This window comes from Ochotona curzoniae, unplaced genomic scaffold (assembly GCF_017591425.1).
Source record: "Ochotona curzoniae isolate NIBS_2020 unplaced genomic scaffold, NIBS_Ocur_1.0 contig_46, whole genome shotgun sequence".
Lineage (NCBI taxonomy): Eukaryota > Metazoa > Chordata > Mammalia > Lagomorpha > Ochotonidae > Ochotona > Ochotona curzoniae.
This window is the reverse complement of record NW_024466340.1, coordinates 4,312,122-4,339,655: the sequence shown is the minus strand read 5'-3', so window position 1 is coordinate 4,339,655 and position 27,534 is coordinate 4,312,122. Positions and strand designations below refer to the sequence as shown.

General features: G+C 44.6%; 1 protein-coding gene across 2 annotated transcripts in view; it reads right to left on the bottom strand.

Annotated features, from left to right (window-relative positions):
• HECTD4 (HECT domain E3 ubiquitin protein ligase 4) overlaps positions 1 to 27,534 on the bottom strand; it is a 138,709-nt gene that overhangs the window by 89,853 nt on the left and 21,322 nt on the right. For both annotated transcript variants that reach the window (XM_040986966.1, XM_040986967.1), the window contains exons 2-7: positions 17,421 to 17,938; positions 12,125 to 12,214; positions 11,402 to 11,532; positions 7,447 to 7,555; positions 6,652 to 6,790; positions 2,448 to 2,618 (exon numbers count right to left, since the gene is read on the bottom strand). In XM_040986966.1, coding sequence (XP_040842900.1) covers positions 2,448 to 2,618; positions 6,652 to 6,790; positions 7,447 to 7,555; positions 11,402 to 11,532; positions 12,125 to 12,214; positions 17,421 to 17,938 — 1,158 coding nt within the window. The remainder of the gene's footprint in view (positions 1 to 2,447; positions 2,619 to 6,651; positions 6,791 to 7,446; positions 7,556 to 11,401; positions 11,533 to 12,124; positions 12,215 to 17,420; positions 17,939 to 27,534) is intronic.

Genomic DNA, 27,534 nt, shown 5'->3' with positions numbered 1-27,534 from the left:
TTCCTAAAAAATTCAGACTCTAAATGTAATGAGCCAGGTTCAATTGGGTCTACAAAAAATAGAAAAAAATATGTTGATTAAAATTCCTTATAACAAATTCTGCAAGCAGCACTTACTAATTACCTGTGTCTGACAGGTACAAGGAAGAAAGAAAAAAGAAAATCCACCCGTCTCTGCCTTGCCAGTCACCACAAGGTTAATGTCTTCTAGCAATGTAGTTAGTGGCTGCGATCCAGACTCTGCATTAACGGCAGCGGTCAGCAGCACCAACTGCTCAGGTCCAGGCAGAGCAAGCGTGGAGAGGCGGACGTTGTTAACACTGCACACCAGCTCCAACCAGGACTTTCTGCTCCTTGGTGGGTCTTTACCTCATCAATGATTACTCCCCAGCAACATCCCAGAGTGGTAACTCTTTATCAACTTGGAGCCTGACTCTCACAGACCACCTGGTTGTCCTTCCACACTCATAGCCCACCTGACTTTCTTTATTGCCAAAACATTCTGGCAACTTCCTAAGTGTGTCCAGTACATCTCTCTCACAAAAGAAAAATCTTTCAACTCACCTTTTTTTTCTTGTCCCTTCTCTTAGTTCAGGGGGAGAGAAATTCACCTTGTGTCACACAGGCTAACCCTTGCCCTCTGCCCCTGCGTCAGTAGAGTCCCCCTCTGTACTGCCTTCCTTTCTCTGTGTCACTGGTCTCTGAGACTTTGAACAACACCTTGGTGCTCCATGAAAATGCCACGTGCTACTTGTGCTCATTGTCACATATTTTCCATTGTGGCTGCAGGCTCCTGTACCCAGGGACAACCAGCAGGGCTCCAGGCATGGCGATTCAGAGGGAAAAGGCAAACGGGACATTTCTTCCAAAGCAAATCCAGAGCAAGGCAGGAGACCAAAGGGAAAAGCTGCACCACAGCCAGGACGAGAGAAGTCCAGCAAAGTCTGCGCACTGGGAGGAGTCCTTCACATCACAAAGGAGGGAAAAGGTATCTTAGCCCCCAGACGCTCGCTCTTTCACCTTCACTTCTGAACTCCTGAAGGATTTGAACATTCTCGATGGACACCTAGGAGCCTTGCCTTTTCCTTGATTTCCTCGTGTTGTGTAGGACCTGAGACCCCAGTTGGATTTATTCCAAGTTCTTGTCTCAGCATTAAAAGAGGAATCCAGGGTCCAGCATAGTAGCCAAGCAGCTAAAAGTCCTTGCCTTAAATGTGCTGGGATCCCATATGAGCGTCGGTTCTAATCCCGACAGCCCCACTTCCCATCCAGCTCCCTGTTTGTGGTCTGGGAAAGCAGCTGAGGACGGTCCAATGCCTTGGGACCCTGCACCCATGTGGGAGACCAGGAAGAGGTTTTTACAGACTCCTGACTAGTGGCTATTAGAAGGCATGACAGTTCCTCAGAACAACTTTCCATACCATTAGAACTTACTGGAAGACTGTTTCATATTTTTTCTTTCCGGGAATGCTATCTTTTTTTTTTTCCTTCTAGGAGGCAATTTTAAATAACATGATGGAAAAAAAAAAGGCTTTGTGACAGAGCTGGCTTAGGTGACTTTCTCCCTCATAGGTCTGCAGTTACTATACAGATCAGATCAGATCAGGCTGCCCAAAGAGACTTCCTTTGACTATGGAAATGTTTTACAGCTGTTCTGTCCAATACAGCAACTACCTCACACAAGTGAAATGTGGCTAAGGCAGCTGAAAAACTCTAGTTTAAACTCTAGTTCCTTCTGAGTACCTGAAATTGAAGTAGCCCCATGTGGCTGGCGGCTGCTGGGCTGGACAGTGCCCTGGACAGTACAGCTCTGGCTCCTGGCAGCTCAGACTTTTCTCAGCCTGAGTCTCCTGCCAGGCATGCCAGCTTCTCAGGCTCACTCGGGCTTCTCCAACACACCAGCTCCCACCTCAGCACCTCTGTCTCCAGGTCCCCTCTTCTGAACGACCCGTCCCCTCCCCAACTCGTTCACGACTACCTTTCCGTCACTGTCTAAGATGGTCTTGTTCACTTCCTCATGGTTCCTCAAAACCGTCCTAAATCCCTCAACCAAGGCCAGCATTTAAGACCAAGAAGACCACTGCCCACCTACCCTGGCTGCGTCCTCACAGGGGGCTCGCAGGTGCTGCCCTCTCATAAGTGTGACGGCGCTCAAAGACTCCCAACTTTACTATGTAAATTCATTCTTATGACTGCAATGTTGTCCCACATTTCTAACATTCCCACAAGCATTTCTCCCTGCTTAAGTACTCCACTGGCTCCTCACTAAATAATGTCTCCTCTTGTGAAAGATCAATCTTGGCTCTATTTATCTCACATAACTCCAAACAAAAAGAGCTTCGAATACATCCAAGGGGAACAGTAATGTTAAGGAAGCAGTGAACACATGGTGTGTTAGGTCCTTGTTGACCAACCTAAAAAAACACAAAGTAACAAAGCTAAACTTACCACAAGTTCAAAGATGTCCATGAAGACAGAATGCCCCTTTGGTGTTTTCTCATTCAGACTGGCTGGCGACCAGATCCAGTAGAAGTAAGTGCCATCTGAGGAGAGGTGCACGGTGCTCATGGTGCTGCCCACAGGAAGGTGATTGGCTGGCATTGGAACTGTCTGGCACACCTGACGCAAAAGGGAGGAAACCACCATTCTTAACAACTCTAATTAATTCAAAATTTCAATTAGTCTGGCATTGATGAAATTAAGTCATTAGGCTTAAGAAATGTGAGAATAAAATGACAAAAATAGGAAAGTTCAGACAACAGACAGTAAAATCTATAAACGGTCATGTAGACAAATGAGAAAATTCTTAAGATTAATTAAATTATATTTTTAAAAATTTTTATTTATTTGTATTAGAAAAATAGATTTGCTGAGAGAAGGGGATATAGTGAGAAGGATCTTTTGCCTGCTGGTTCACTCCCCAAGTGGCTGTAACAGCTGGGGCTAGGCCGGTCTGTAGCCATGAGTCAGGAGCCAAGAGCTTCTTCTGGGTCTCCCACATGGGTGCAGGGTCCCAAGGCTTTGGGCCGTCCTCTACTGCTTTCCCAGGCCACAAGCTGGGAGCTGGATGGGAAGCTGAGCATCTGGGTATGAACTAGTGCCCATGTGCAATCCAAGCACTTGAAGGTGGAACATTAGCCATTGAGTCATTGCGCCAGGTCCCAAATTACATCTTAATAGGCAAAAGTGCCTGAAGCTGACACATACAGGTGCTATATACAACACTAATTAAAAACAAAGTTTTACTGTTGTCAGCAAGCTTGGCTAATAAAGGCCCCTCCTTACATCCTATTAAAAAAAAACATACAAAGTTTTAGATAAATAACAGTTTCTGAAACTTCCTTACTGGGTCAATTTAAGACCGTTAATTACACGTAAAAGATAGAAGTAATACCTTACTCAGTTTTATATCCCCAACACCTATTTCAGGGGCTACCACAGAGTTATTTAATATTACAGAAGGGGAAAAAGAGAAAGAAACAGCAAAAGAAAAATAAAAAGGAAAGCAGAATAGAAGGGGAAAAACAAAATGAAGTTTAAAAGAATGAAGGCCAGGGCCAACATTGGAGCAGAGTGGGTAAGACCTCCACCTGTGGAGCTAGTGTCCAATGGACACTGTCCTCGCTGCTGCATCTTCAATCTAACTCCTTGCTAATGGCCAGAGAAAAGCAGCAAAAGATGGCCTAAATGCTTGGGTGACTGCCACCCATGTGGAAGATGAAGCTCCCAGCTCCTCGCTCCACCCTAGCCAGCCAGCTCCAATACCGCAATCATCCAGGGGCTGAAACAACAGATAAAACATCTCCCTCTCACTTGGTAACTCAGATTTTCAAATAAGTATTGTTTAAAATATATATATATGAGGGTCCAGTGTAGTGGCCTTGTGGCTAAAGTCCTCACTTTACATGCACTAGGATCCCATATGGGTGCTGGTTTGTATCCTGGCAGCCCCTCTTCCCATCCAGCTCTCTGCTTGCAGCCTGGGAAAGCAGCTGAGAACGACCCAAACCCTTGGAACCCTGCACCTGCATAGGAGACCTATAAGCTCCTGGCTTCTAAATCAGCAACAGAAGATCCTCCTCTCTATTTCTTCTTGACTCTGTATATCTGACTTTCCAATAAAAATAAATAAATCTTAAAAAAAAATAGGAGAAAATAAAACCAAGAAAACTGAACAGGGTTTTTAAAAATTTAGCAACAGAAGAATTAAAAAATCCCAAAATACAAAGGTTAGGGGCCAGCACCATGGCATTGCAAGTAAAGCCACTATCTGTGGCTGTGGCTTCCCACACGAGCTGGTTCATGTCTCAGCTGCTCCACTTCATTTCCCACTCCCTGCTATTACACCTGGGAAAGCAGGGAAGATGGTCTACATGCTATGTGATCTCCCATGTAGGAGAACAGGAAGAAGCTCCTGGTTCTTGTCTTTAAACCAGCTCAGCTCTGCCTATTGTAGCCATTTGGGAAGTGATCCAGGCAGATGGAAGATCCAGCTGCCTCCCTCCCTTTCTCTCTCTAACTCTGCCCTCCAAAGAAACAAATAAATAGATCTTTGAAACTAAAATTAGAGGAGGTCAGATTCCTTCAGTTACTCCATCACTTTAGATAAGTCATGGGTTCTCCTACAGTTACTTCTGACTTCATTTATTTCAAATGATCACTTTCCCAAGCTTGTTCTGTCTGTTTCATTTAGTGGCTGTAACCATACTTGGAACCTGCAGTGGCAGGAAGTGCGGAAAGCTGGCAGATCCTGATCAACCTGCAGCTTGCCTCTCTGGGGACAGTGTCAAAGCTTTACGGCAGCACACAGACAACTCGCATTGCTTCAGACCAGCACCATGTCTGGAGACTTAACAACTGTTTCACTCCCAGTGTGATAACTTCTGTTTCAGGTCACACAGGACACTTATATCTGTGTGCATTAGTGACAAGAAATTAAACATCGGGGCCTCCATTGCCTATTCATTCATTATAACCCTCTACAGATCCTTCAATACCTACTTTGTGCTATGGCAATGACAGTGGTGAATAAGCCCAATCCCTGTTTTACAGGAAAGGCAGCAGTCAGTGGCAGACACAAAGAGATGCAACATTCCACTTAGTTTCTGACTGACTACGCTCAGGGAATTCACTCCACCGATGGTCACCCTAACTGGTCAGTTTAACTTTAGTTGAAAGGCAGAAAGTTGCTCAAATTTCAGTGCTGAGCTAAGAACCAAGGGTTCTAGTTCAACTTGCTAATATTATTGACTTTGTGGCACTGGACAAGTTACATGAATTTTCTGAAGTAAATCCCTTCAATCAACAACAGGCACCAGAGCCAGCATCAAGGCATAGCAAGCTAAACCCCTGCCTGCAGCACCACAATTCCACACAGGCACTGAGAGTTCAAGTCATGTATGCTGCACTTCTGACCCAGCTCCCTGCTAACGGCTTGGGAAAGCAGCAGAGGATGCCCCAAGTCATTGGGCCTTACAACTACACAGGACACCCAGAAGAAGATCTTGGCTCCTCGTTTCAGACCAGCCCAACTATAGTCTTTGTGGCCATTTCAGGAGTGAATCAGCAGATGGAAGATCATTCTCTCCCTTCTCCCTGTAAATCTGGCTTCCCAATAAAAATAATTTTTAAGTATCAACAATAGGCACTGAGTGGTTGCCAGGCACCTAGTCTCAGAGGTCTTATCTAGAAGCTGCACGTGCCATGGTTATGGATCACAGGCAGTCAGAGGAAAGAATGTCAAATGATTGTCTAGGCAGGGCTGGGCACTGAGATTCTGACAAGTGAAAATTACGGGTGTTATTATTATCAATCCAACATCAGGTACTGTACTGTGTTCTTGGAATGGCAAGATGAATAAGACAGGATCTGGACCTAAAGGGGTACATGGCTGGTGAAGTCAGATACAAGAACATGAAATGTTATAATGTCGTAAGTGCCTTGAGAGTACTTGTGAGAGCTCTAAAGATGGGTTCTTAGTTAACACACACACCAGTTTCATTCAAAACTTATCTTAAAGCTCCTTCTCCAGGGCAGACATCTGGTGTAGCAGATAAAGCACACGGCCAGGAAGGACCAGGTCTCACATTGCAGTGCCTGGGTTTGAGTCCTAGATCTGCTTCCAAGTCCAGCCTCTTGCGGATATATACCTTTTGCAGTGTATATCTTAGGTGGCAGCAAAGATTCAAATATTTGGGTCCCTGCCACCCTTCTGGGGGATCTGGACTGAACTCCCAGCTCTTGGCTCCAGCGCAGCCACTCTGGTTGCTGCAGGCATTTACAGGAATGGACCAATGGATGCAAGTCTCTTCTGCCTGTCTTCTGAAAAGCTCCCTTTCCCACAGAGAGGCTATTTGGAATACACTGAGTAGGGAAATGATGCCTTCCCCCAAACAGATCTAATAAAAATACAGGTGGTACTTATAACATCTTCGATACTCTAGAACTTGTTTCTTAATCATGAAAAAGGTTCATTTGTTATCCTTAGAAATTCGGATCATTCATGTAAGATATTAATGCCCAAATTATACCACTTGAAAAGATAGCCCAGTAACAGGAAATCTGGCAACTGTACTACGATTACTTCAGACGGTGTCAGAACTTTCCTTGCTCTTTCCAAATCACAAAGACAAAGCCTTGGTTTTCCACATACCTGAAGGGTGTTTTGGTCAATGACTTGGAAAAGAGAGTGAGGTTTATTATCAAAAGACACAGGCCTGTGGAGAAGACAGCCGCTGCCGTAGGCCACCCAGCCTGGCTCCAGCTCCTCGTTCCGGCAGTACACAAACCCTCTGCGGAAGACAAAGGGACACAGACAGAGTCACTGGGCCACAAGCTGCAACAGACACACTCTGTATCTAACTTTACACATGACCAAGTGCTTAAAATAACTGACACAGTGACTACAGCACATTAACTTTGGGACAGACTTTTGCAAAACTAATTTTCCACAATGACTTAGAGAGGAAGGAAAGTAGGGAAAGATCTAAGTAAATATAAATGAAGCTACAAGTGTTGCTTTGGGCAGCAATTCATCATTCTTCTAATCCAGCTGAAAATCACAGCTAACCCAATGTCACATGCAAAGAAAGACTTAACTAGAAAAATGTCTATTTGGTGACTGGGAGAAGTCACTGATACATACATACATACATACATACATACTTAAAAAGCCTGACCCTGGAGGAATTTCCAGCTAGACACAAAGATCTGAGGGCTAGCAAACACTGCAGTCAACACAGAACTAAAATGCATCAATAGGACAAGACTGGAAGAGGTGGCAGTGAGAGAAGCCTGGAATCATTTGTATGAAATCAGATCTGTTCTTCATTTAACCACTGTACGGGGAGTCAGGGAGTCAGGGTGCACCTCCAGAGCCGTTCACAGAGATTTATGTAGGGAGGGAAATGTTCCAGCCAAATCATTCAGCAAGTTCCATGCAACTGACCTGAGAGTACCATGTAATCCAGACCCCAATTTGCTTACTCCTCTTCCAACTGAGTTAGTAGTATACAGGTAAAGGCCATCTGCCGTGAGACAGCGTCCCAAGTCAGCATCTGAAATCGTTTTTTCACAAGTAAATGATCTATATGCTTTGTCCAATGAAAGTATAAACATGCTTTTTCTAATGAAAAAGCCATTAGGAAGTTGAGTGAAAGATAACCTCCCACTTTTAAAAGTGCTTCAATGTGACTTTCAGGGAAGATGGCTTAACTCCCCCAAATCAAACACCCAAAATACATGTTGTACCAGGGGACAAAATCATGGAAAGAGACTGGATAGTTTTATTAATAGGGGAACTGTGAAATGGTTTTTCTTAAATTTTTTAAAAGTAAAAATACAGAGCTAATTTTAAACATTCCTAAGATGAAATAACTACAAGTATATATATCACAAAAATTTTTAATATATTTGCATTTTACTTGAAAGGCAGAGACAAGAGAAGGAGCAATCTCCCATCCATTGGCTCACTCCCCGAATGGCCCCAGCAGTTGGGCTGAGCGAGGCTGAAGCCAGAAGTCAGGAGCTGGGAGCCCAATTGGGGAACCCAAGGACTTCAGCTGCCATCATCTGCTGCTTCCCAGGGTGCACATTAGCAGGAAGCTGGGACTGGAAGCAGAGCCAGCCCTTTAACTTAGGCATTCCTGATACGGGTTGTACAGCCCAAGTGACGTCTTGATTTCTGCACCAGATACTTGCCCTGAGAGTAGAACACTGTACTAATGACTACAGAGTCAGAAAGGCATAAGCTCATAAGAGCCTGGGGTACCAACTAGACGACCTTGGACCTCTTTGAACTTCAGTTTCTCCATCGATGAGATGATGACAATAACAGGTACCTTAAGGGTCAGTGCAATGGCTAAATGAGAGAATTCAGGCTGTAATATCTACACTGCTCTCCAATCCAAAACCAGTGTTTCATAAGGCACAAATGAAATTATGTTCATATACAAATGGTATACACTGAACCTAAATATAGCCTGCCTCCGATGAGATCCTAGCTTTGGATTCTGAAGGGACATCTCATAAAAGTGCATCCTTTCTACTTAAAAAGAGTAATTATATCTACTCCAATTGGAAATAAACAGCCTGGGCCAGTGTTTGGCTGAGCAGTTAAAAAGATGCCACTTGGGTTGTCTGCACCCCATAAAGGAATGCGCTCTCCTGCTAATGCTGCCCCAAGCCAGCAGGCTGCAGCACAGGCGCTGGGGTTGCCATCACTTCCGTCAGAGACCTGGCTGCTGCTCCGGGTCTTGGCTTTGGCCTCGTCCTGCCCTGATATTTGTGGACATTTAGGGAGTGAGTCCGTGAATAGACGATCCTTTTCTCTTCCCACCCTGTCCTATCTCCTATTTTCCTGCTTTTTAAATAAAAATGCATCTCTTTAGATGAGGGGGTGGGAAGGAAACATCATTTTAATAAGCAGTATTTCTCTATATGATGTAAAAATTTATTAACTTATATTCCAAAGAATTTGCCTTAAAACAAAGCTTATGGGTAAAATTTCCAATATTTATTGTTATTTTTTTAAATATTCATTTATTTTTATTGGAAAGGCAGATATACAGAGAGGAGGAGAGACAGAGAGAAAGATCCTCTGTCCGATGGTTCACTCCCCAAGCAGCCACAACAGCTGGAGCTGAGCCGATCCGAAACCAGGAGCCAGGAGCTCCTTCGGGTCTCCCCTACAGGTGCAGGGTCCCAAGACCTTGGGCCGTCCTCCACTGTTTTCCCAGGCCACAAGCAAGGAGCTGGATGGGAAGCAGGGCTGCCGGAACCAGAACCAGCACCCATATGGGATCCCAGCGCATGCAAAGCGAGGACTTTAACCACTACGCTATTGTATCAGGCCCCAATATTTATTTTCATAATCATTTCATTTCCCATGCTTAAGCAGAATTTGTCTACCTAGCACATTTCATATTAGTTACAGGAAATTCATGTTATATCATTCAGTTGGCACAGTGTACACTGTTATCTTAACCATTCACCCTCCAGGGCGTGCATCTGGCCTGGGAGTTAAGATGCTGGTTGGGACACCCACATCCCATATCAGAGGACCTGGGCCAAGTCCCAGACGCTTTCCTGATCCCAACTTCCTGCTAATACCCACCCTGACAGCTCAGCCAGCCAGGTCTCTGTACCCACGTGGGACGATGGTTGAGCCCCCCGTTCCTGAAGCCAACCTCCAGGCAGCCTAGGAACGCTGCAGGCGTCTGGGAAGCCAGTCAGCGGGCAGGGGCCGCGTGGGCTCTCATGCTCTCCTTTCTCTAGCTCCCAAATAAATGCAGAAACTTTTTTCCTTAGAATTTTTTTTTTAATTCAGCCCACTAATCTAAAACAGTAGGATTTATATCTATTTGGTCTTTTTAAAAAATCAGTAAAAGTAGGTAACCATTTTTCAAATATTCATCTTACATCTTATATTTAACTTAAAACTTTTAAAAATTGTATTTATTCACCCATATTTAGCTCAAAGGCCAAGGCCTTTCAAGTGTTGGACTGATGGGGGCTGAAAGTGATGGGGTGGACTGAACAAGCCTGAGCAGGATTTGATACTTGCTGAAACTGAGTGACGGGTAGACCGGGTTTATGTAACTACTCCTTCAACTTCCGCCAGCATTGAATGCTTCAATATTTAAAAATTACATAAAATTATCCTAAGGGAAAAAAAATCTCGACCCAGAAACAAAATAAGAGGCTAAAGAGCAAACAGATCATTTTAATGCAGGCACAGCCCATGAATGCCTCTCCTGCAGGAGATTTCAAATGGAAGGAACAAAGAAGGGGCCTGGGTTCCACAGGAACGCGTGCGCGGGAACCACAGTGACTCGTGGGCACTGTGGCTTGCTCGGCTGAGTCAGGAGAGAGGAAGGCTTGCCTCTTCCCCTCAGCCCTCTCCAGCCACAGCGAAGGACTGGAGAAAGGCACAGGCCTGGGCCTGGCAGGTGCAAGGCGGCCTGTTGCTCAGCCCGCCCCAAGCCCCAGAAAGGACGTGCCATCCACGGTGGGAAACAAGGGGGTGGGCAGAAGAGGCTCTTAACTACGCAATGAATGAACACTAAGCTCTTTGTCAAGTCTTTCTAAAACACTCAATTCTGTTATGGGAACAACTTACTGGGCTTTTCAGTTCCCATTTTATCAATTATGCAATATTTAATGAAACAATCACATTAACAAGTATCGACTATAGTAAAAAGACGGGCTTGGGAATGAGGCCAAGCATGGCAGCTCCACAGCGACTAGAGCAGGTGGGCACAGTGGCACACTGGGTACGCCATGGTATGCCGCAGGTGGGGCTTTGGTGGGTCATGACACTCATCCAAGAGAAGCCTGAGCCAGCCTGGCACGTCGCTTACGTGCAGCACGACTGACAGGGCTTCTCCTTCTGAAATAACAGATTAAACTGACAATGTGAGCCTGTCAAACTGTGGAAAAGCACTTTAATGTAACCTGCTTTGTTTAAAGGGGACTTCAGTTCCCGCTCCCTTGGACCTTTCTGGTTTTTCACTTTAGGACAGGGATGTCCCTTAACACACAGCAAATCACCAAAAGGACAGTATCAAGCAGCAAGACCTGGTACTCCAATAGACAAAAAAGGACTCAAGGCTCCTACACCCAAACTCACAGACCTGGGAATGCATCTAAGTGAGCCGTGCTCCTTGGCAGCAGCGGACTCGGGACGCCTCCTCCTCGTGTGAGGAAGGCCTCTCTACTTCTGTCCTCCCCAAGTATCAGCTTTTATACTTTCACCGATAAAGTGCACAATGAGCACACTATGTCAGAATTTTGAGCTCTTAATTAAAAGGAACACAATTAATCTAAATCATTTGGCCACAGTGATCTGACACCATTCTTTGTGCTTCTTAATGTCAACAGCAAGACTAAAACCTGAATGTTACCTTTATTTTCAGAACTGGAGCCAGTGTTGCTATCAGGTGCAGGCAACATGTCTTCATACCCCCACGATACTATGTGTTTGCCTCCGAGCAAGCAGGAGGGGGATCCGGGCCCGCCTTCCAAAAGCAACAGTCTGTAAGGAAGGGGCACATGGAGGGAGTCACAATGACACCGAGTCACTCCAGTTAGCAAGAATATAAAAGTCCATCATCTTGAAGATCAAAACACTCTAGTAGTGCCTCACAGATATTAGCATCTGAAGACACCACAGATCTTATGTGAAAAAAAAATGCAGTATTTATATAAGTGCTGATTATATCTGTGTGTGAGATGAATATTTTTATATATAAGTGTGTGAGAACAAGAAAAACACAGAAAGAAGTGCAAATCAGGAAGTTCATACACAAAAATGCTAGCAGTGGTTATCTTTGGATTATGAGGTCATTATGTTTATGTCAACATAATCATTATCTGAGATCTACAGTAAAAATTCATCAGATGCTATTCTATCTTTTAGAAATACAAAAAGTTAAAAGGATGAAAATAGGAACACTGTCAAAGGAGAGAAGGTAAGATAAACTTCTTAAGAAGTTAAATACGACTCTATGCTTATTTAGAAAGATGAATTATTCATTGACAACAGCCTAGCCATCTGTTTAGTACCACAGCCTCGACACCAACCTGCCCTCTTGGGAGGAGGGTCAGAGTCCAAGGTGACAGCTTACCTATACAGTACATCGGCCACGGGCAGAGACCCGAGGTCGGGCTGCTTCTGTAACAGATGAACTGTGTGCACAAAGGTCTTCAGGGATCCCCTGGGAACAAGAGCAAGGAACAGAAAACCATCAGAACTCAACCTTGAAAGCATGCGGGCTGTTAATGTTGATTCTATTAACCACTTGCAAAGGTTCTGACATGTATCTGCCCACTGGCCCTTTAGCTATCCCTCTGGCTCACGGGAGCAGCCCCATTCCGATTCTGAGCCTGTGCTCATGGCATTGGGAAAGGTAAGCGATCTTCCCTATAGACACAAAAGTTCAAAACAGAAAACTCAAGTGCGAAGAATTTGCTGTTTCCATCACTAAGTCACCCTCTAGGGCAGAGGAGAGAGGCCATAAAATAAGATTCTTACTTAAAGTCTAACAATATTGTCAGGTTTTTTATTTCTCTAATATCGTTGTTAGTCTATTTTGGATAACCTCTCATTCAACTCCAACTTTTTATTTCATTTTATTTTATTTTATTTATTTGAAAGTCAGACACACAGAGAGGAGGAGAGACAGAGAGGAAGATCTTCCATCCGTTGATTCACTCCCCAAGCAGCTGCGATGGCCGGAGCTGAGTTGATCTGAAGCCAGGAGCCAGGAGCCTCTTTCAGGTCTCCCACACGGGTGCAGGGTCCCAAGGCTTTGGGCCGTCCTCAACTGCTTTCCCAGGCCACAAGCAGGGAGCTGGATGGGAAGCGGGGCTGCTGGGATCCCAGTAAGTGTAAAGCAAGTAGCTCTGCCACTAGGTTACCACACTAGGCCCACTCAACTCCATCTTACTAAATATGAATCAAGGGATACATTTAGATCATCAAGACTGGGCCCAGAAATGCTGCTGTGTCTCTCCCTGCTGAGATGTTCACATGGCTCACACCCCCAGGCTGCAAAGTGCGTAACATGGACAGCAGGATCTAAAAGGAGGTACTTTGAAGACTTACGTGGCAACATCCCAAGTGCAAATCACTACAGAAATGCTTCCTGCCCTGAAGGATCACCCGTGTCAGATGGGCGGGCTGGGCTTGCTGCCTTATTCTCTCAGGCAAGGCTTTAACAGTTAGGTATCACATATCTAAGCCCCAACGAAATGGAATACCTAGTCAGGGACCAAGTAGACCTAGAGTTCTCCTAATTGCCGCTTTCACTATCTCCAGTTTCCAGAGAATAAAAACCAAAGAACTGCATAAGGCAGGGAGGCAGCAGACCCGGTTTAAAAAAAAAAATCCTCTGAGACCTGGTTCTGCCATGCGCCAGTCAGCGACATTATCCAACTCCTGCGGATTTTGGCTTCTTCATCTGCCAACAGGAATATCTCTCTTGAGAATAGTAACATTCAGAAACAAGCAACTTTAACGGTTGGAAGATTTAGAGCCACTTACCAACTATAAGGAATTATTATCTGCCACATTCAACTGGATTTTGAGTAAAATTTAAGGGCCTCTCTCTAAAGTGATCTTTCACTTGTGTTTGTTGCTCACTGTCTTCCTCCTTCACTTTCCCGAAAATTCTGCAGTTTTAGGGACTACCTGACTGTCCATCACTGCATCCCTACCTTGGAAAGAATGCCTTACAGGGGAAAAAGTTTTTGCAAAATCTAACACCTGGGATCCATTTAGCTGTCCCATTATGGCCCTAAAACGCAGCAAGGAGCCTGCTTATCAGAGATGTTCAATAAACGTTTGCTGGCTGAATGAATAAACATCTTCATCACAATTTTTTGAAAAAGCTGTTTTATATTTGAGAGCATCAGTCTCAAAAATTCAGTGATAAGCCCACCATAACTTTATTAAAAGGTGTTCTCTGACACTGGAAAGCATGTGACTTCTGAGGTGAATAAGGTCACAGCAGGGAGAGAGATAATATTAGCAACAGAATATGGAAGAATCTAAACAAACATCAAGAAGAGGAAGAGGGGTTGGAGCTTGGCAAAGCGGGACATCCTGCCACCCCCAAAGCTGGGATCCCATTTGGCCACCAGTCTGTGTTCTGGCTCCTCCGCTTCAGCTCCAGCACCCTGCTAACGGTCCAGGAAAAGCAGTTAGAATTTAGCTCACATGTTTGAGCCCCTGCCACCAGTAGGGAATACCAAGAAGAAACTTTAGGCTTTGGTGTGGCTAGCCCAATGCAGCCAAGTGGAGAGTGAGCAAAAAGATGCAAGATCTCTTTCTCTCTGTCTCTCATTCTTTCTAACTCTAAATTTCAAAATAAATCTTGAAAAAGAGAAAGAAAATAAAAGCATCCTCATTTCAACATCTTTGCAGAATAGAACTTAGCTGGAATCAAGTACATAAAGCAATCTTTTAAAAGAGATTTATTTATTTTTATTGGAAAGTCAGATTTACAGAAAGAGATAAAGAACTAAAGATCTTCCATCCACTGGTTCACTCTTTAAGTGGCTGCAACAGCCAGGGCTGAGGAGATCGGAAGCCAGAAGCCAGGAGCCTCTTTCGAGTCACAGGTGAAGGATCCCAAGGCTTTGGGCATCCTCTACTGTTTCCCAAGGCCCCAGCAGGAAGCTGGATGGGAAATGAAGTCTCTGTCTCCTCCTCTCTGTGACTCTGACTTTCCAATAAAAAATTTTAAAAAAACCTTTAAAAAAAAATTTTAAGTTAAATGTATGCTTAGGTGGTGGGAATTGTAGCCCTGTGAGTTAAGTTCCCACTTGGGGTGCCTGTACCCCATAGCAGAGGTTCTGCTTTGAGAACTGTCCGCTCTTCTTCCTGAGGGAGGCACTGAATGATGGCTCTGGTGCTTAGGCCTCCGCCTCCTCCGCAGGACACCTGGCTCCTGGCCGCGGTCTGTCCCAGCGCCTGCTGCTGCGAACGTCAGTGCAACGGACCAGTGGATGAGAACTCTCGGTGCTATAGCGTGTCCCTCTCTCCGCTGCTGTTCTATCTTCTGAGTAGACGTATTCAGATGCCTATACCCCTACCAGAGTGCCCGTTTTGAGACCAGGATACTCCAATCCTAAAATGGTTTCCTGCTAATGTGCACCCTAGGAGGTAAGGTTCTATGGTTCAAGTCCATTGGCTCTGGGCAGCTGTGTGACGACGCTCGCAGCCCAGGTTCCTGACTGCAGGTGGCTCAGCCCTGTGGATGCAGGAATCTGGGGACTGAGCAAACAGAAACAGACAACAGACGGACGGAGCGTCTTTCTCCCCACCTCTTCCTTTCAAATCAAATAAATATAGATTTTTGAAGAGAGAAGATAGCCAACAAATCTTTAAAAAACAACAATAAAAATGAACTAACCACATAAGCACATGTCATGATTTTCATAATCCAATTGCAGTTTTCAGGGTTCTAAAACTAGGTTATTTGAGTTTGCTTAGGGGGAAAAAAAAAAAACCCTGACAATAATACTGGTAACATTTCATCTTAAAAATAACTTGAGATTCAATCATTTGAAAGTCAACCTAGAAACTATTCAAAGAAAAAACAGAGAAATAACTAAGAACTCCATAATCGACCAAGAAGTTTTCTCACATGTTTGGCTTAAAAAAATTTTTTTTTTAAAAAGAAGGAAAGAAAATTATTCACAACCAAGGAAAAAAATTCTGAGGGAGATGAACACGTTAGGGACACTAAAATGTCAGAGCACGGTCCGAGCTGCTGAGGGGAAAGCCAGAATGGCAGGTTTCATTCTCCCAAACATGCGCTGGTGATCAGAGACTCCTGGGCACACTTCCTTCTGATTGTCAGCTCAGTGACACCCCTCACTGGCACCCGAAATACGGCACGCTGTTAGATTCTGATAGCGACTGAGAGATCTTTCCATTACACATGATGAAGGTGAAAGCCAAGCTCCAGAAATGTAATTTGTCACTGAATCCAGGTGAGCAACCACCCACTAGCTTTCTGCTACACTGCTTATGGTCAGACACGAACAGAATCTAAAGCACCACAATCAAAACCCTCCGCTCTGCGGCGCTCCATCCAATAGAGGTGGGGCTCATGTCCCCACCGCTCCGGTTCTGATCCAGCTCCCTGCCTGCATCCTGGGAGGGCAGCCGAGGATGGCCCAGGCTCTTGGGCCCCTGCACCCACATGGGAGACCTGGAAGAAGTGCCAGGCTCCTGGCTTTGGACCAGCCCAGCTCTGGCTGTCGCGGCCATTTGGGAAGTGAGCTAGAACACAGATTTCTTTGCCTCTCCTTCTCTCTGTGTGAATTTGCCTTTCAAATAAAAATAAATCTTAAAAAAAAACCTTCAAGATAAGCTTATTGTAATTTTGAAATCTATTCAAATGAAAAGTTCATATAAGATGCATATTACTAGAAAACTGTAATGAACTGCGTACTTTTTTCACACCAGAATAAATGTATCATTTACCCCCACATTTCCATGTACTTTGTGAAGTACCCTTGTAGACATAAGGCTTGATTCCCCACTTTACTTATTTATTTATTTATTTATTTTTAAAGATTTATTTATTTTTATTACAAAGTCAGATATATAGAGAGGAGGAGAGACAGAGAGGAAGATCTTCCGTCCAATGATTCACTCCCCAAGTGAGCGCAACGGCCAGTGCTGTGCCGATCTGAAGCCAGGAGCCAGGAACTTTCTCCAGGTCTCCCACACGGGTGCTGGATCCCAAAGCATTGGGCCGTCCTTGACTGCTTTTCCAGGCCACAAGCAGGGAGCTGGATGGGAAGCAGGACTACCGGGATTAGAACTGGCACCCATATGGGATCCCGGCATGTTCAAGGCAAGGACTTTAGCCCCTAGGCCACACTGCTGGGTCCTACTTATTTTTTTTTTAAGATTTATTTGCTTTTATTGGAAAGGCAGATATACAGAGAAAAGAGACAGAGAGGAAAATCTTCCATCTGATGATTCATTCCCCAAGTGGCCGCAATGGCCAGAGCTGCACTGATTTGAAACCAGGAGCCAGGAAACTCTTCCAGGTCTCCCACGTAGGTGCAGGGTCCTAAGGCTTTGGGCCGTCCTCAACTGCTTTCCCAGGCTACAAGCAGGGAGCTGGATTGGAAGCAGGGTTGCCAGGATTAGAACTGGCGCCCACATGGGATCTTGGTGCATGCAAGACGAGGCCTTTAGCTGCTAGGTTACTGTACCGGGCTCTGATTCTCCACTTTACGCTGTTTAAGCAGAAAGAGAAAACTCAAATTCAGGCTCCCGCTGCAGCACCTGGCACCAGCGGCCCTTCCGGAACGTCAGAGATCCTGTCAGACAGACTCGCCCCTCGTTCACTCGCCCAGCCCCGGAGGCAGCAGTGACAGCATCATGACTGCCCTTACCTGGCACAGGCCAAGGCCACCAGAGCGGCAGCAGCATTTTCCTTTTGCTTCTGTGGGATGTGCCGGCCTGTGTCAGAGGTCTCTTCTAGCCAGGAGCACAGCAAGGTTTCAATGCCATTGAGACAGTCGGCGGGCTCCTTGGTCAAGCTCAAGGGCTGGCAGTCACGAAGGCAGTTCAATAGCACCTCAGCGGTTATGTTACAGAGAGAGGGGTCCGTTCTGCTCTGGGACTGGATGAGGGGGAAGACCAGCAGCAGCCCCATCCGCGACGTGAAGGGCGCCTGCTCCGGCTGCTGCAACAAACCCTGGCGCTTGAGCAGGGCCAGCGTTTCCTCGTCCCCTGAACTGTCCCTTTCATGCTGTTCTTCCAGGGCCAGCTGGCGCTGCGCGTTCCACAGTCCCCGCAAGGCATTCAGGCGGTATTCCAGTAGGCGGGCATAGGCATTGCTCTGGTTCCCACAAACGGAGCGCAAACGTTCTGCTAATTCCGTCGGGTTCTTGGTCTCAAATGTCAAGATCTTAAAAAAAAAAAGAATGAAACGGGTTATGCATTATTCTCACCAAAGTCATCTGTGGAAGCAAGCATTTCTAACGGTTTCCAAGGAGAGAATATGTATGTAAAGTTAAGTTTAAGCTAAGTCTTTGCTGATGGAAACTGCTGCCCCATCACTCTATTCTCAGCTTTCCTGATCAGATCTGCCAGGAAGAACCAAATCAAAAAACAACACAGTGGGTGTGCTGTGATGTTCAGAAATGAATCCAATCCATAGAGTTCAGGTGCACATACACCTGAGAGTAGTACGAAGCGTCACCAGTGAGGAAAGGGCACAGTACATCCTGGGTTAGATTCTAGACCAGAGTCAGCACAGGAAGAGGCTCAGAATCAAAGCAGAGAAAATTCTATCTTTACTGTGGGAAAGCAACCAATGGTCATGAGGCGCTCAGTATGCGGGTGCAGCACGGCTATATAGGAGCAGAGTAAGGACATTTTGGGGAAAGAAGGGACTGCCTCTGCTGGTGGCGGTGGTTCCACAAAACTCTCTACATACGTGTCCAAATTCACTGAATCCTCAAAAACAACAACAAAAATATATAAATTTAAAAATTAAATAAAATAAAAATTTCTACCAGGTCACAATTTCATTCAGTACAGTATTACTAGGTAAAGTTATATTGAAAATCAGATTACTAAAAATAAGAACTAGGTATATTTTTACCTAATTTTTAATACAACATAGTCAACAAAGTAACAATTAACAACATAGCCTTCACCCTCAAGTCACCCAAGCTAACTTTCTCAGGGCCCATAACATGACATAGTGGGCTAAGACTCAACATATGGTGCCAGCATCCCATATAGGCCCCATTCATGTTGTAACTAACTGTTCTACTTCCCATCTAGCTATCTGCTTATGGCCTGGAAAAGCAGTGGAGGATGGCTCAAGCCCTTGGGCCCCTGCACCCATGTGGGAGACCCATAAGAAGCTCCTAGCTCCTGGCTTTGGATCAACTCAGCTGTGGTCATTACAGTCACCTGAGAAATAAACCAGCAGGTGGAAAATCTCTCTTTTTCTCTCTAGTTCTCTCTTTCCTTCTCTGTTACCGTGCCTTTCAAATAAAAACAAACAGACCTTTGGGTCCAGCATGGTAGCCTAGCAGATAAAGTCCTTGCCTTGAACATGCCGGCATCCCATATGGGCGCTGGTTCTAATCCCAGTGGCCCCACTTCCCATCTACCTCCCTGCTTGTGGCCTGGGAAAGCAGTCAAGGATGGTCCAAAGCCTTGGGACCCTGTACCCACATGAGAGACCCAGAAGAGGCTCCTGGTCCCTGCAGCTCCGGCCAGTGTGGCCATTTGGGGAGTGAATCACCAGATGGAAGATCTTTCTCTCTGTCTCTCACCCTTTCTCTGTATATCTGACTTTCTAATAAAAATAAAATAAATATTTTTTTAAAAAAATCTTTATTTTGGGCCCAGCAGCGTGGTGGGCTAGTGGCTAAAGTCCTCATCTTGAACGCGCCGGGATCCCATATGGGCGCCGGTTCTAACCCCAGTAGCTCCACTTCTCATCCAGCTCCCTGCTTGTGGCCTGAGAAGGAAGTCGAGGACAGCCCTAAGCCTTGAATCATCGGACGGAAGATCTTCCTGTCTCCCCTTCTCTCTGTATATCTGATTTTGTAATAAAAACAAATAAATCTTTTTTAAAAATCTTTATTTAAAAAAAAAAAACTAGCTTTTTCTATCTTGTCTGAACTCATCAAATAAAACATACCTTTTTGGTTACTTTTCAGATAAAATACTTCATTTCCTTAAAAAGTGACCCTATTTTAAGACCTGCCTTGAAGCTATCATTATATTGAAGAAAGCTAGATTGCCTTTTTCCTTTCTTGTTCCACTCCTCAAAAAAATGATTACTCATCCACCACCATCAATAAACAAAAATTACTCAGATTTTTTTCCATGAAGTGAAAACTACCAAATTTTAAAACTGACCACCTTACCACTTATGAAGACCCAAATAAGAAATTCAGTTTAAAAAAAAATTCTCATCAATTTTACTGATTTTATGATTTCCTCCACCCAAGAAAATGCTTTGCTCTAAAGCACCCACACTTTTCCCAGTTTTACATGTGGTAAAGTGATCATCTGCTCAGGCTACCTGAAGCAACTGCTGGAAAAATTCAATAGAGGCATTTATTGAACTAAAGAATCCAAGAACAACTTGGTAACATTCAATTCAGCTGTTTATTTTTGCTATAAATCTCAAACTTAACTGCTTTGGAAACATTACTTCATGGCAAAAAAATAATGTATATGATAAAATCTGTAGCTAAGTCCGAACGTTGCAGTCAGCTGACAGATGCTATAAAATACTCTCCATCTTTCAATGGTTATATTTGTACAAGTACTTCTCTTGGGTTTTTAGCACTCCCATTTGAAAGACAATTATTCTGGAAAGATCTGAGTTATAATATAATTAAACAAACACTATACAAAACACACACTTAAGTGACCATTGTGTTTATTGATTTAGCAATATCTAAAGCATATCATGCTTTCAAAAACCCATTAGGATTACTCAGCATCGATCCATTTCCATGACTTCTTATGAAAACTAAGACGTGTCCACTATGCTACTGCCTTTTAGAATTCTAAAGTTTGAAGGTCATGGTCTAAAATCATTTTTCTAAAGACACCATACCTTCAGATTTGAGTATGTCAGCCCGGAGGCTCTATTCTGATTACTTATTAATATTGGATTATTTGTCTGAGATCCTTATCTATATAAAACAAATTTTATTTCAGTCTCTGCTCTGGTCCAAAATGTTCATAGAAAATAAATACTTCTCTCTTTTGCAAAGGGGAGGCTTGTCCAGGGAACAAGAGAGCCCCCTCCCCCTCCACCAGAAGTCTAACTGAGCTTTGGGGACCTGCTGAGGTCACCCCAATCAAGGGAGCAACTGCCAAAGTAATTCACAATCTTAACTGAATTTTTTTTATCAGACATAACATAAGTTTCTAAGCTAAGCCAACAACAAGCATTCTGGAAAGTCTAATAAAAGGAATGCAAAACATTCTTTGCTGGACAGTGAAGGGTCTGAGCAAGAATTCAATTTTTATGTAAGGACAGTTATGAAGTGATCAGATCATGTTCATCTTCTGTCTTGGAAAACACTAGAGAACACACAGCAGGCAGCCATGATCGGAGAGGGGAAGGCAGTCTGCACTTCAAGTCAGCGTGGGGAAAGGATGAGCCAACGGGGGCTGGGAGTGGAAGAGACGATGACACGGGGAAGATGTTAGCTTCACTGGTCACTAGCAGAAAGCGCCAGGAACTAAGGATGTGAGCATAAAGACTGCAATCTACCCTTCTATCTACCCTGCCACTCAGAAAAGCAGCAGCTAATTCTCTAAACAGGTCAATAGCCTTGCAACTCAGAATAGCACAAAGATAATTCTCTAAGCAGGTCAACAACAACGTCAAATCACATTTTTTATACCATCGCATATACTTCTGAAAGAAAGAAAGAAATAGCAGAAACAGAAAATAAGATTCCGTCCTAACTGGAGAAGTGCACATTGATATTCACTGCAGTCTTATGTGTAACGGTGAAACAAGTGGAAGCAATCTGAAGAAATGCAGAATTCAATTGAACACCACTATAGAATATTGCATAATAAATTACGGACAAGCACTTGGCCCTTGGTCAAGCTGTCTGCTTGGGCCGCCTCCCATCCCTGGCTTGTGACTCTCTTTGAAGGGAGAAGTGAGGCTCAGGTCACTGGGTGAGCCCAGACCACCCCCACGGGAGATGCGGACTGAATTCCTGCCTCAGTTTTGCCGTCAGTTCAGCTCTGGCCATGTCAGGCAGCGGAGAAGTGAACTGGCAGATGGGAATGAAGGCTCACTCACTTGTCAAGTAAAAAAAAAAATTTTTTAAGATTTATTTAATTTTATTGTAGAGTGGATTGTTTAAGAAATAGATGAAACCCCAAATCTGCATTTTCTTATCAAATTTTGGAAAAATGTATTCATTCAAACTCATTTTCAATATCTGTCTAAAAAAAATAAGTCGTGGGGTCAGTCCTGTGGCATGGCCAGCACAGCCACCACCTGCAACGGCCCCAGTCCCACACCAGTCTCACTCCAGTCTCACACCAGTCCCAGCCACAGTCCCAGTCCTGGCTGCTCTACTTTTTTGGGGGAGGGGGGTGCTCTGAAACAGCTCCCCATTAAGGCACCTGGGAATGTGGCTTGGAGAAGTGGGGGTGATATAAACAAGGTTTGAATGAAACACAAGTGTCACTTGAGTCAATGCTATTTTAAAAAAGCTAATACAATCTTAAAATGCACCAACAGAACTCCAGTGTCAGGAGCAAAGGAGATAAAATTTGCATTTATGTTCTGCAGTGGTTGAACCATAACTGCCATAATCCACTTGGTTCTGAACACCCCACTTTAAGAACTCATTAACAAACCATGGGGTATACTCAGAAAAACGTGGTTTGACTAACCTGGATATCACACCTTATGAGCACTGGTTAAGGAGTGCGGGGTGCCTGGCCCAGAAAATGCGTCGGGTTGGTAGGGGGTACTCATTCTGAAGCTCTAGTTGACCACAGCATTTATATCACTCAGAATAGCAACACCCATATCAGATTGATGGCTTCAAGTCCCAGCTACTCTGTTTCCCATCCAGCTTCTATAAATGAGTACCCCTGGATGCCTCAAGCACATGGGTCCCTGGTACCTGTAAGGAAGGTGTTGATAAAGTTCTGTACTCCCAGGCTTTGGCCTAGTTGTTGCAGGCATTTGGCGAATGAACCAGTAAAAGGATGACCTCTCTGTGTTGCAGTCTTTCAAATACAATGATAAAACACAGTAAGTATGGGCCCAGCGCGACAGTTCAATGACTAAATCCTCACATTGCAAGTGTCGGGATCCCATATGGGTCCAGTTCTAGTTCTGGCTGCTCCACTTCCCATCCAGCTCCCTGCTTGCAGTGTAGGAAAGCAGCAGAGGATGGCCCAAAGCCTTGGGATCCTGCCTCCATGTGGGAGACCCAAAAGAAGCTCCTGGCTTCAGATGGGCTCAACTCTAGCCACTGTGGCCTTTGGGGAGTAAATCAGTGGGTCAAAGTCTTTCTCCCTTTCTCTCCTTATCTCCATAAATCTGATCTGCCTTTCCAATGAAAATAAATAAATCTTTAAAAAAAATCCTTTAAAAGCAATACAAAACAGCCCAGCAGTAGACAAACGCCTAGGTTGCATTGTACCTAGGCAAGTGTTACATTGCTGGGAGAAAAGCAGCTAATAGCTGGCACACATTCTGCGCAAGGTTAATGCCAAACTTGTGTTAACTAAACAGAGTACCAGCATAGTTGCTTTTTTCTTTTAAAGGCATGTCGGTAGCAGACATGGGCATGCCAGCAGACAGGGTTTGGACCACTGGTCTCAAAACACCATCCACAAGGAAAATTATAGGATCTGTGACCTAACTGTGGAGTGCATGTGTCAGAACTGGGTCTCCACAGTTGAAGTCGGTGCAGTGGACAGCATGTCCAGATACACATGGGGACTTGACAACCAGTTCACTGAAGCCTGTCTAGCACCATGGAGGCAGAGTAAATCGGACAGCTTTCCCGGCCAAGCTTTGAGTATCTGGGCGAATGGAGACTGTGTCAGCCAATGGACCTTGGAAGGATTTCCTCAACCTTATAGTAACAAATCAGCAGCATCTCAGAACTATGAAAACCAGTACCCTCAAAACGTGTTCCACATCAGGGACCCTGGGATCATACTGGGTGGCTGTCCCGCACCCCAGGGCAGTGAAATGGTCTCTCCCCATTTTCCCCAGATATGTGAAAAAAAAGGAGATTGAAAATAGTTGTCTCAGCCACTTTTCCCCATTTCCCAACCCTCCCCACCCTAATCAGTGATCCACACGGGCATGCATCCTTAACTAAGTAAACACCATCAAAAATAAACATATTACAAAAACTATAAACATATTAAAAACTACAAAACAAAAACACAGTAAAATAAAAAGCCTGAAGAGCTATTGTGTGGAAGATAAGTGTCTAGCCTCAAATAGGAACATGAAGCAGTAAGGAGGCAAAGCACAATGGAAAAAAAAAAAAGAAAACTTGAAGAATTCAAACTGCGTGTACATGACAATCCCCAGATGTTCTCACTTTATGTAAAGCCTTCTGGGATCCACTTCCAAAGGTTACCCAGGGATATGGCTGACCACTAAGGAGCTCTAAGATAAATGAGCAGGCTGCCCTACTCATCCCCATGAAACGTCTCCTCCTCAACTCCTGTTCACAGCTGGGCCTGACTAATTAGAACGGCCTGAAAAGCTCATGTCTATCACCTCATGGCTTACTTCTCCCACTAAAATCAAAGGACTCTGCTTTAGAATTCAAATCCATCTGTCTCCCTGAGTCTGCAAAGAACAAATGTTGGGAAAAGCTAATCAACAAACTAAAATTAAATGTACCTTAGCTAATTAAGACATTATATGTTATTGAGGGCAAAAAGCAAGAAGTCCAAGGATAAACCATAAAAAAGAACATAATACCAGCTTACTCAGGCTACTCAGATTTGCAACCGATTCTTAGCAGATTAGAGACGAATCCAGAAACTTTTGGTTAAAAAAGGATTTGCATTTGGAGGGATATTGTTTCCAGTGAAATGAACACATGTCACACATTGCTCACCCAAAATAGTGACTATCAATCCCAACTTTTTTTGGGGTAAAGTTTATTTAATAGATGAGAAAAATCACAGAAACACATTCAGGGACAGAGTGGGCAGGGAGAGGGAAGGTGGGAAAGAGCGAGAGTCCCTCCCTGTAGCCTGGCTTCTCATGAGCCCGGGAAGGGGAGTGGATATGAGCCCATCCTTCAGCCCCAGCGGAGGGCTAGTACAACCTGGCCAAGGGTTAGTAATCTGATTGCCAAACACAACCTCAACTTTCTGATCAACCACTTCCTTCATTCAGATCTCAGAAAACATAAAGCTTACAAGTTCAAAACCTATGGCTTCATTTTCCAGTATCGGAAATGCACAGGATTCGGGTCCAGGAGCATGCTTAGGAAAACATTAAAGATGGTCAGTGCTGTGATGTAGCAAGTCAGGCCACCAATTGGGATGCCTGAATCCCATATCAGAGTGCAGGCTCAATCCTGTCTCCTCTGCTTCTAACCCAGCTCCCTGCTAATGCAGCAGAGAAAGCAGCGGAAGATGCGCTGAATGCCTCCACCTCCTCGGTCACCCATGTGCGAGACAATCATGGACTTTCTACTTCTGGCTTTGCCCTCACCTAGGCTTGTCTGCTGCAGCCAATTGGAAAATGAATTAGCAAATGATTTCTTTCTCTCTCTGCCTTTCAAGTAATCCTACAAAAAAAAGGAGAGGAATCTTATTTTAAGGCCTTCAACTAGACCCTTACTTTATATCCCTAATATATTTTTTTAAAGATTTATTTATTTATTATTGGAAAGGCAGATATACAGAGAGGAGGAGAGACAGAGAGGAAGATCTTCCATCCAATGATTCACTCTCCAAGTGGCTACAACAGCTGGAGCTAAGTTCAACCAAAGCCAGGAGCCAGGAGCCCTTTTGAGTCTCCCACACGGATGCAGGGTCCCAAGGCCTTGGACCATCCTCAACTGCTTTCCCTGGCCACAAACAGGGCGCTGGATGGGAAGTGGGACTGATGGAGCTAGAACTGGCGCCCAAATGGGATCCTGGCATGTGCAAGGTGAGGACTTTAACCACTACGCTATCACGCCGGGCCCATATCCCTAATATTTTTATCAATAAGTTAAATACAATACATAAAATCCTTCCTCATAATGCTCCTAGCACTATTACTTCCGAGTTATAAAGTCTTCACAGAAATGATGCAAAATGAATATATAAAAATATTCTGTAAATATTCAAAGACCAAGCAAAAAGTTCCTTCTGCAAGATGCAACTGCTCAAGTCACATATGACTAATTCCAGTGCATTATAGCTATGTTCTGAAATGTCACAAGACATTTAAAGTTCAACTTCTCTTTTCAATATGATTGTCCACCCAAGAGATCCTTTCCCTAGCAAGCACAATAACACACCATCTCACGAAGCATAAACCACAACCACAAACTGTCCATCTTGGAGAGTTATTTTTAAAACACTGCACTATATCATATTAATTTACATTTAACTTACAACGCTTCATGCCCAAAGATTAGCAATCAAATCAAACATCAAGATCCTTCTTTGAAATTATATAACTTTAAAATGGCACTAAAATTCTTAATACTACAGGCAAAACCACCTCCAAAGATATGCCAAATTCTTTCTGGAAATACGCCATATCTAATATAATCGAAAATAATATAATGTATAAAATCGAAATTTCCAAACACAGAACTTTAAGTTTTTGTGATTTCCACGTGCTGTTGGATATTCCAGAGCACAGAGAACCGCACTGCTATTCTCTCAAACTACGCTGCAAATCCCTTGACAAAAATACTACTGCCTTCTGGGATGGGCACAGCGTGGTTGCACTCAGTCACTGCCAGGAACTTGTGCCTCTCACCACGGCCGTGCCCGCACACAGCCCTAGACACTCTGCTTCCCTTGGCTTCCCGCCACTGCGGCCCCGACAGGTAGCAGCTGACAGCGCAAGCACCGAGTTCTTGTGACGAATGTGGGCAACATGGATGCTGTTTGGATTCCTGGCTTGAGTGGTCTGCCCCGGCTGTTACAGGCCTTTACAGAGAGGAAGAGAGACAGAGAAAGATCTTCCGTCCAATGATTCACTCCCCGAGTGGCCACAACAGCCAGAGCTGCACCTATCTGAAGCAAGAAGCCAGGAGCCTCTTCAGGTCTCCCACACAGCTGCAGGTTCCCAAGCTTTGGGACATCCTCGACTGCTTTCCCAGGCCACAAGCAGGGAGCTGGATGGGAAGTGGGGCTGCCAAAATTAGAACCAGTGTCCACATGGGATCCTGGCGCATGCAAGGTGAGGACTTTAGCCACTAGGCTATTACACAGGACCCACAAAATGAAATCTTTAAAAATTAGTCACTGCATTTTGTTTCTAAAACAAATTTATTCAATAGCATTTCCTAGATTCAACTCAACCAGCTTCATTTTTTACCTGCCTTCTAATATACAAAGTATTAATAAGCACTGTGAGCCTCAAACACTGGAGAGGGTGAGTATTCAGTGCAATGCTTAAGATGCCACTTGGGATGCCTGCCTTCACAGGGCAGTGCGTGAGTTCGAGGATCAGCTCCATCAATTATCCCAGCTGACTGCTCCAGTGAACCCTGAAAGGCAGCAGATGATGGCTCCAGAATCTGGGTCACTGCCACCCACGTGGCAAACACAGACTGAGATCTGAGTATCTGGCATCAGCCTTGTCCAGTCCCAACTGTTGTGGGCAAGCGGAGGAGTGAAGCAGCCAGTGTAAGATCTCTGGGCCTGGCATGATGGCCTAGTGGCTTAATCCTCACCTTGCATGTGCCGGGTTCCCACACAGGCACTGGAGCCTGCCCCAGATGCTCCACTTCCCACCCGGCTCCCTCCTTGTGGCCTGGGAAAGCAGCTGAG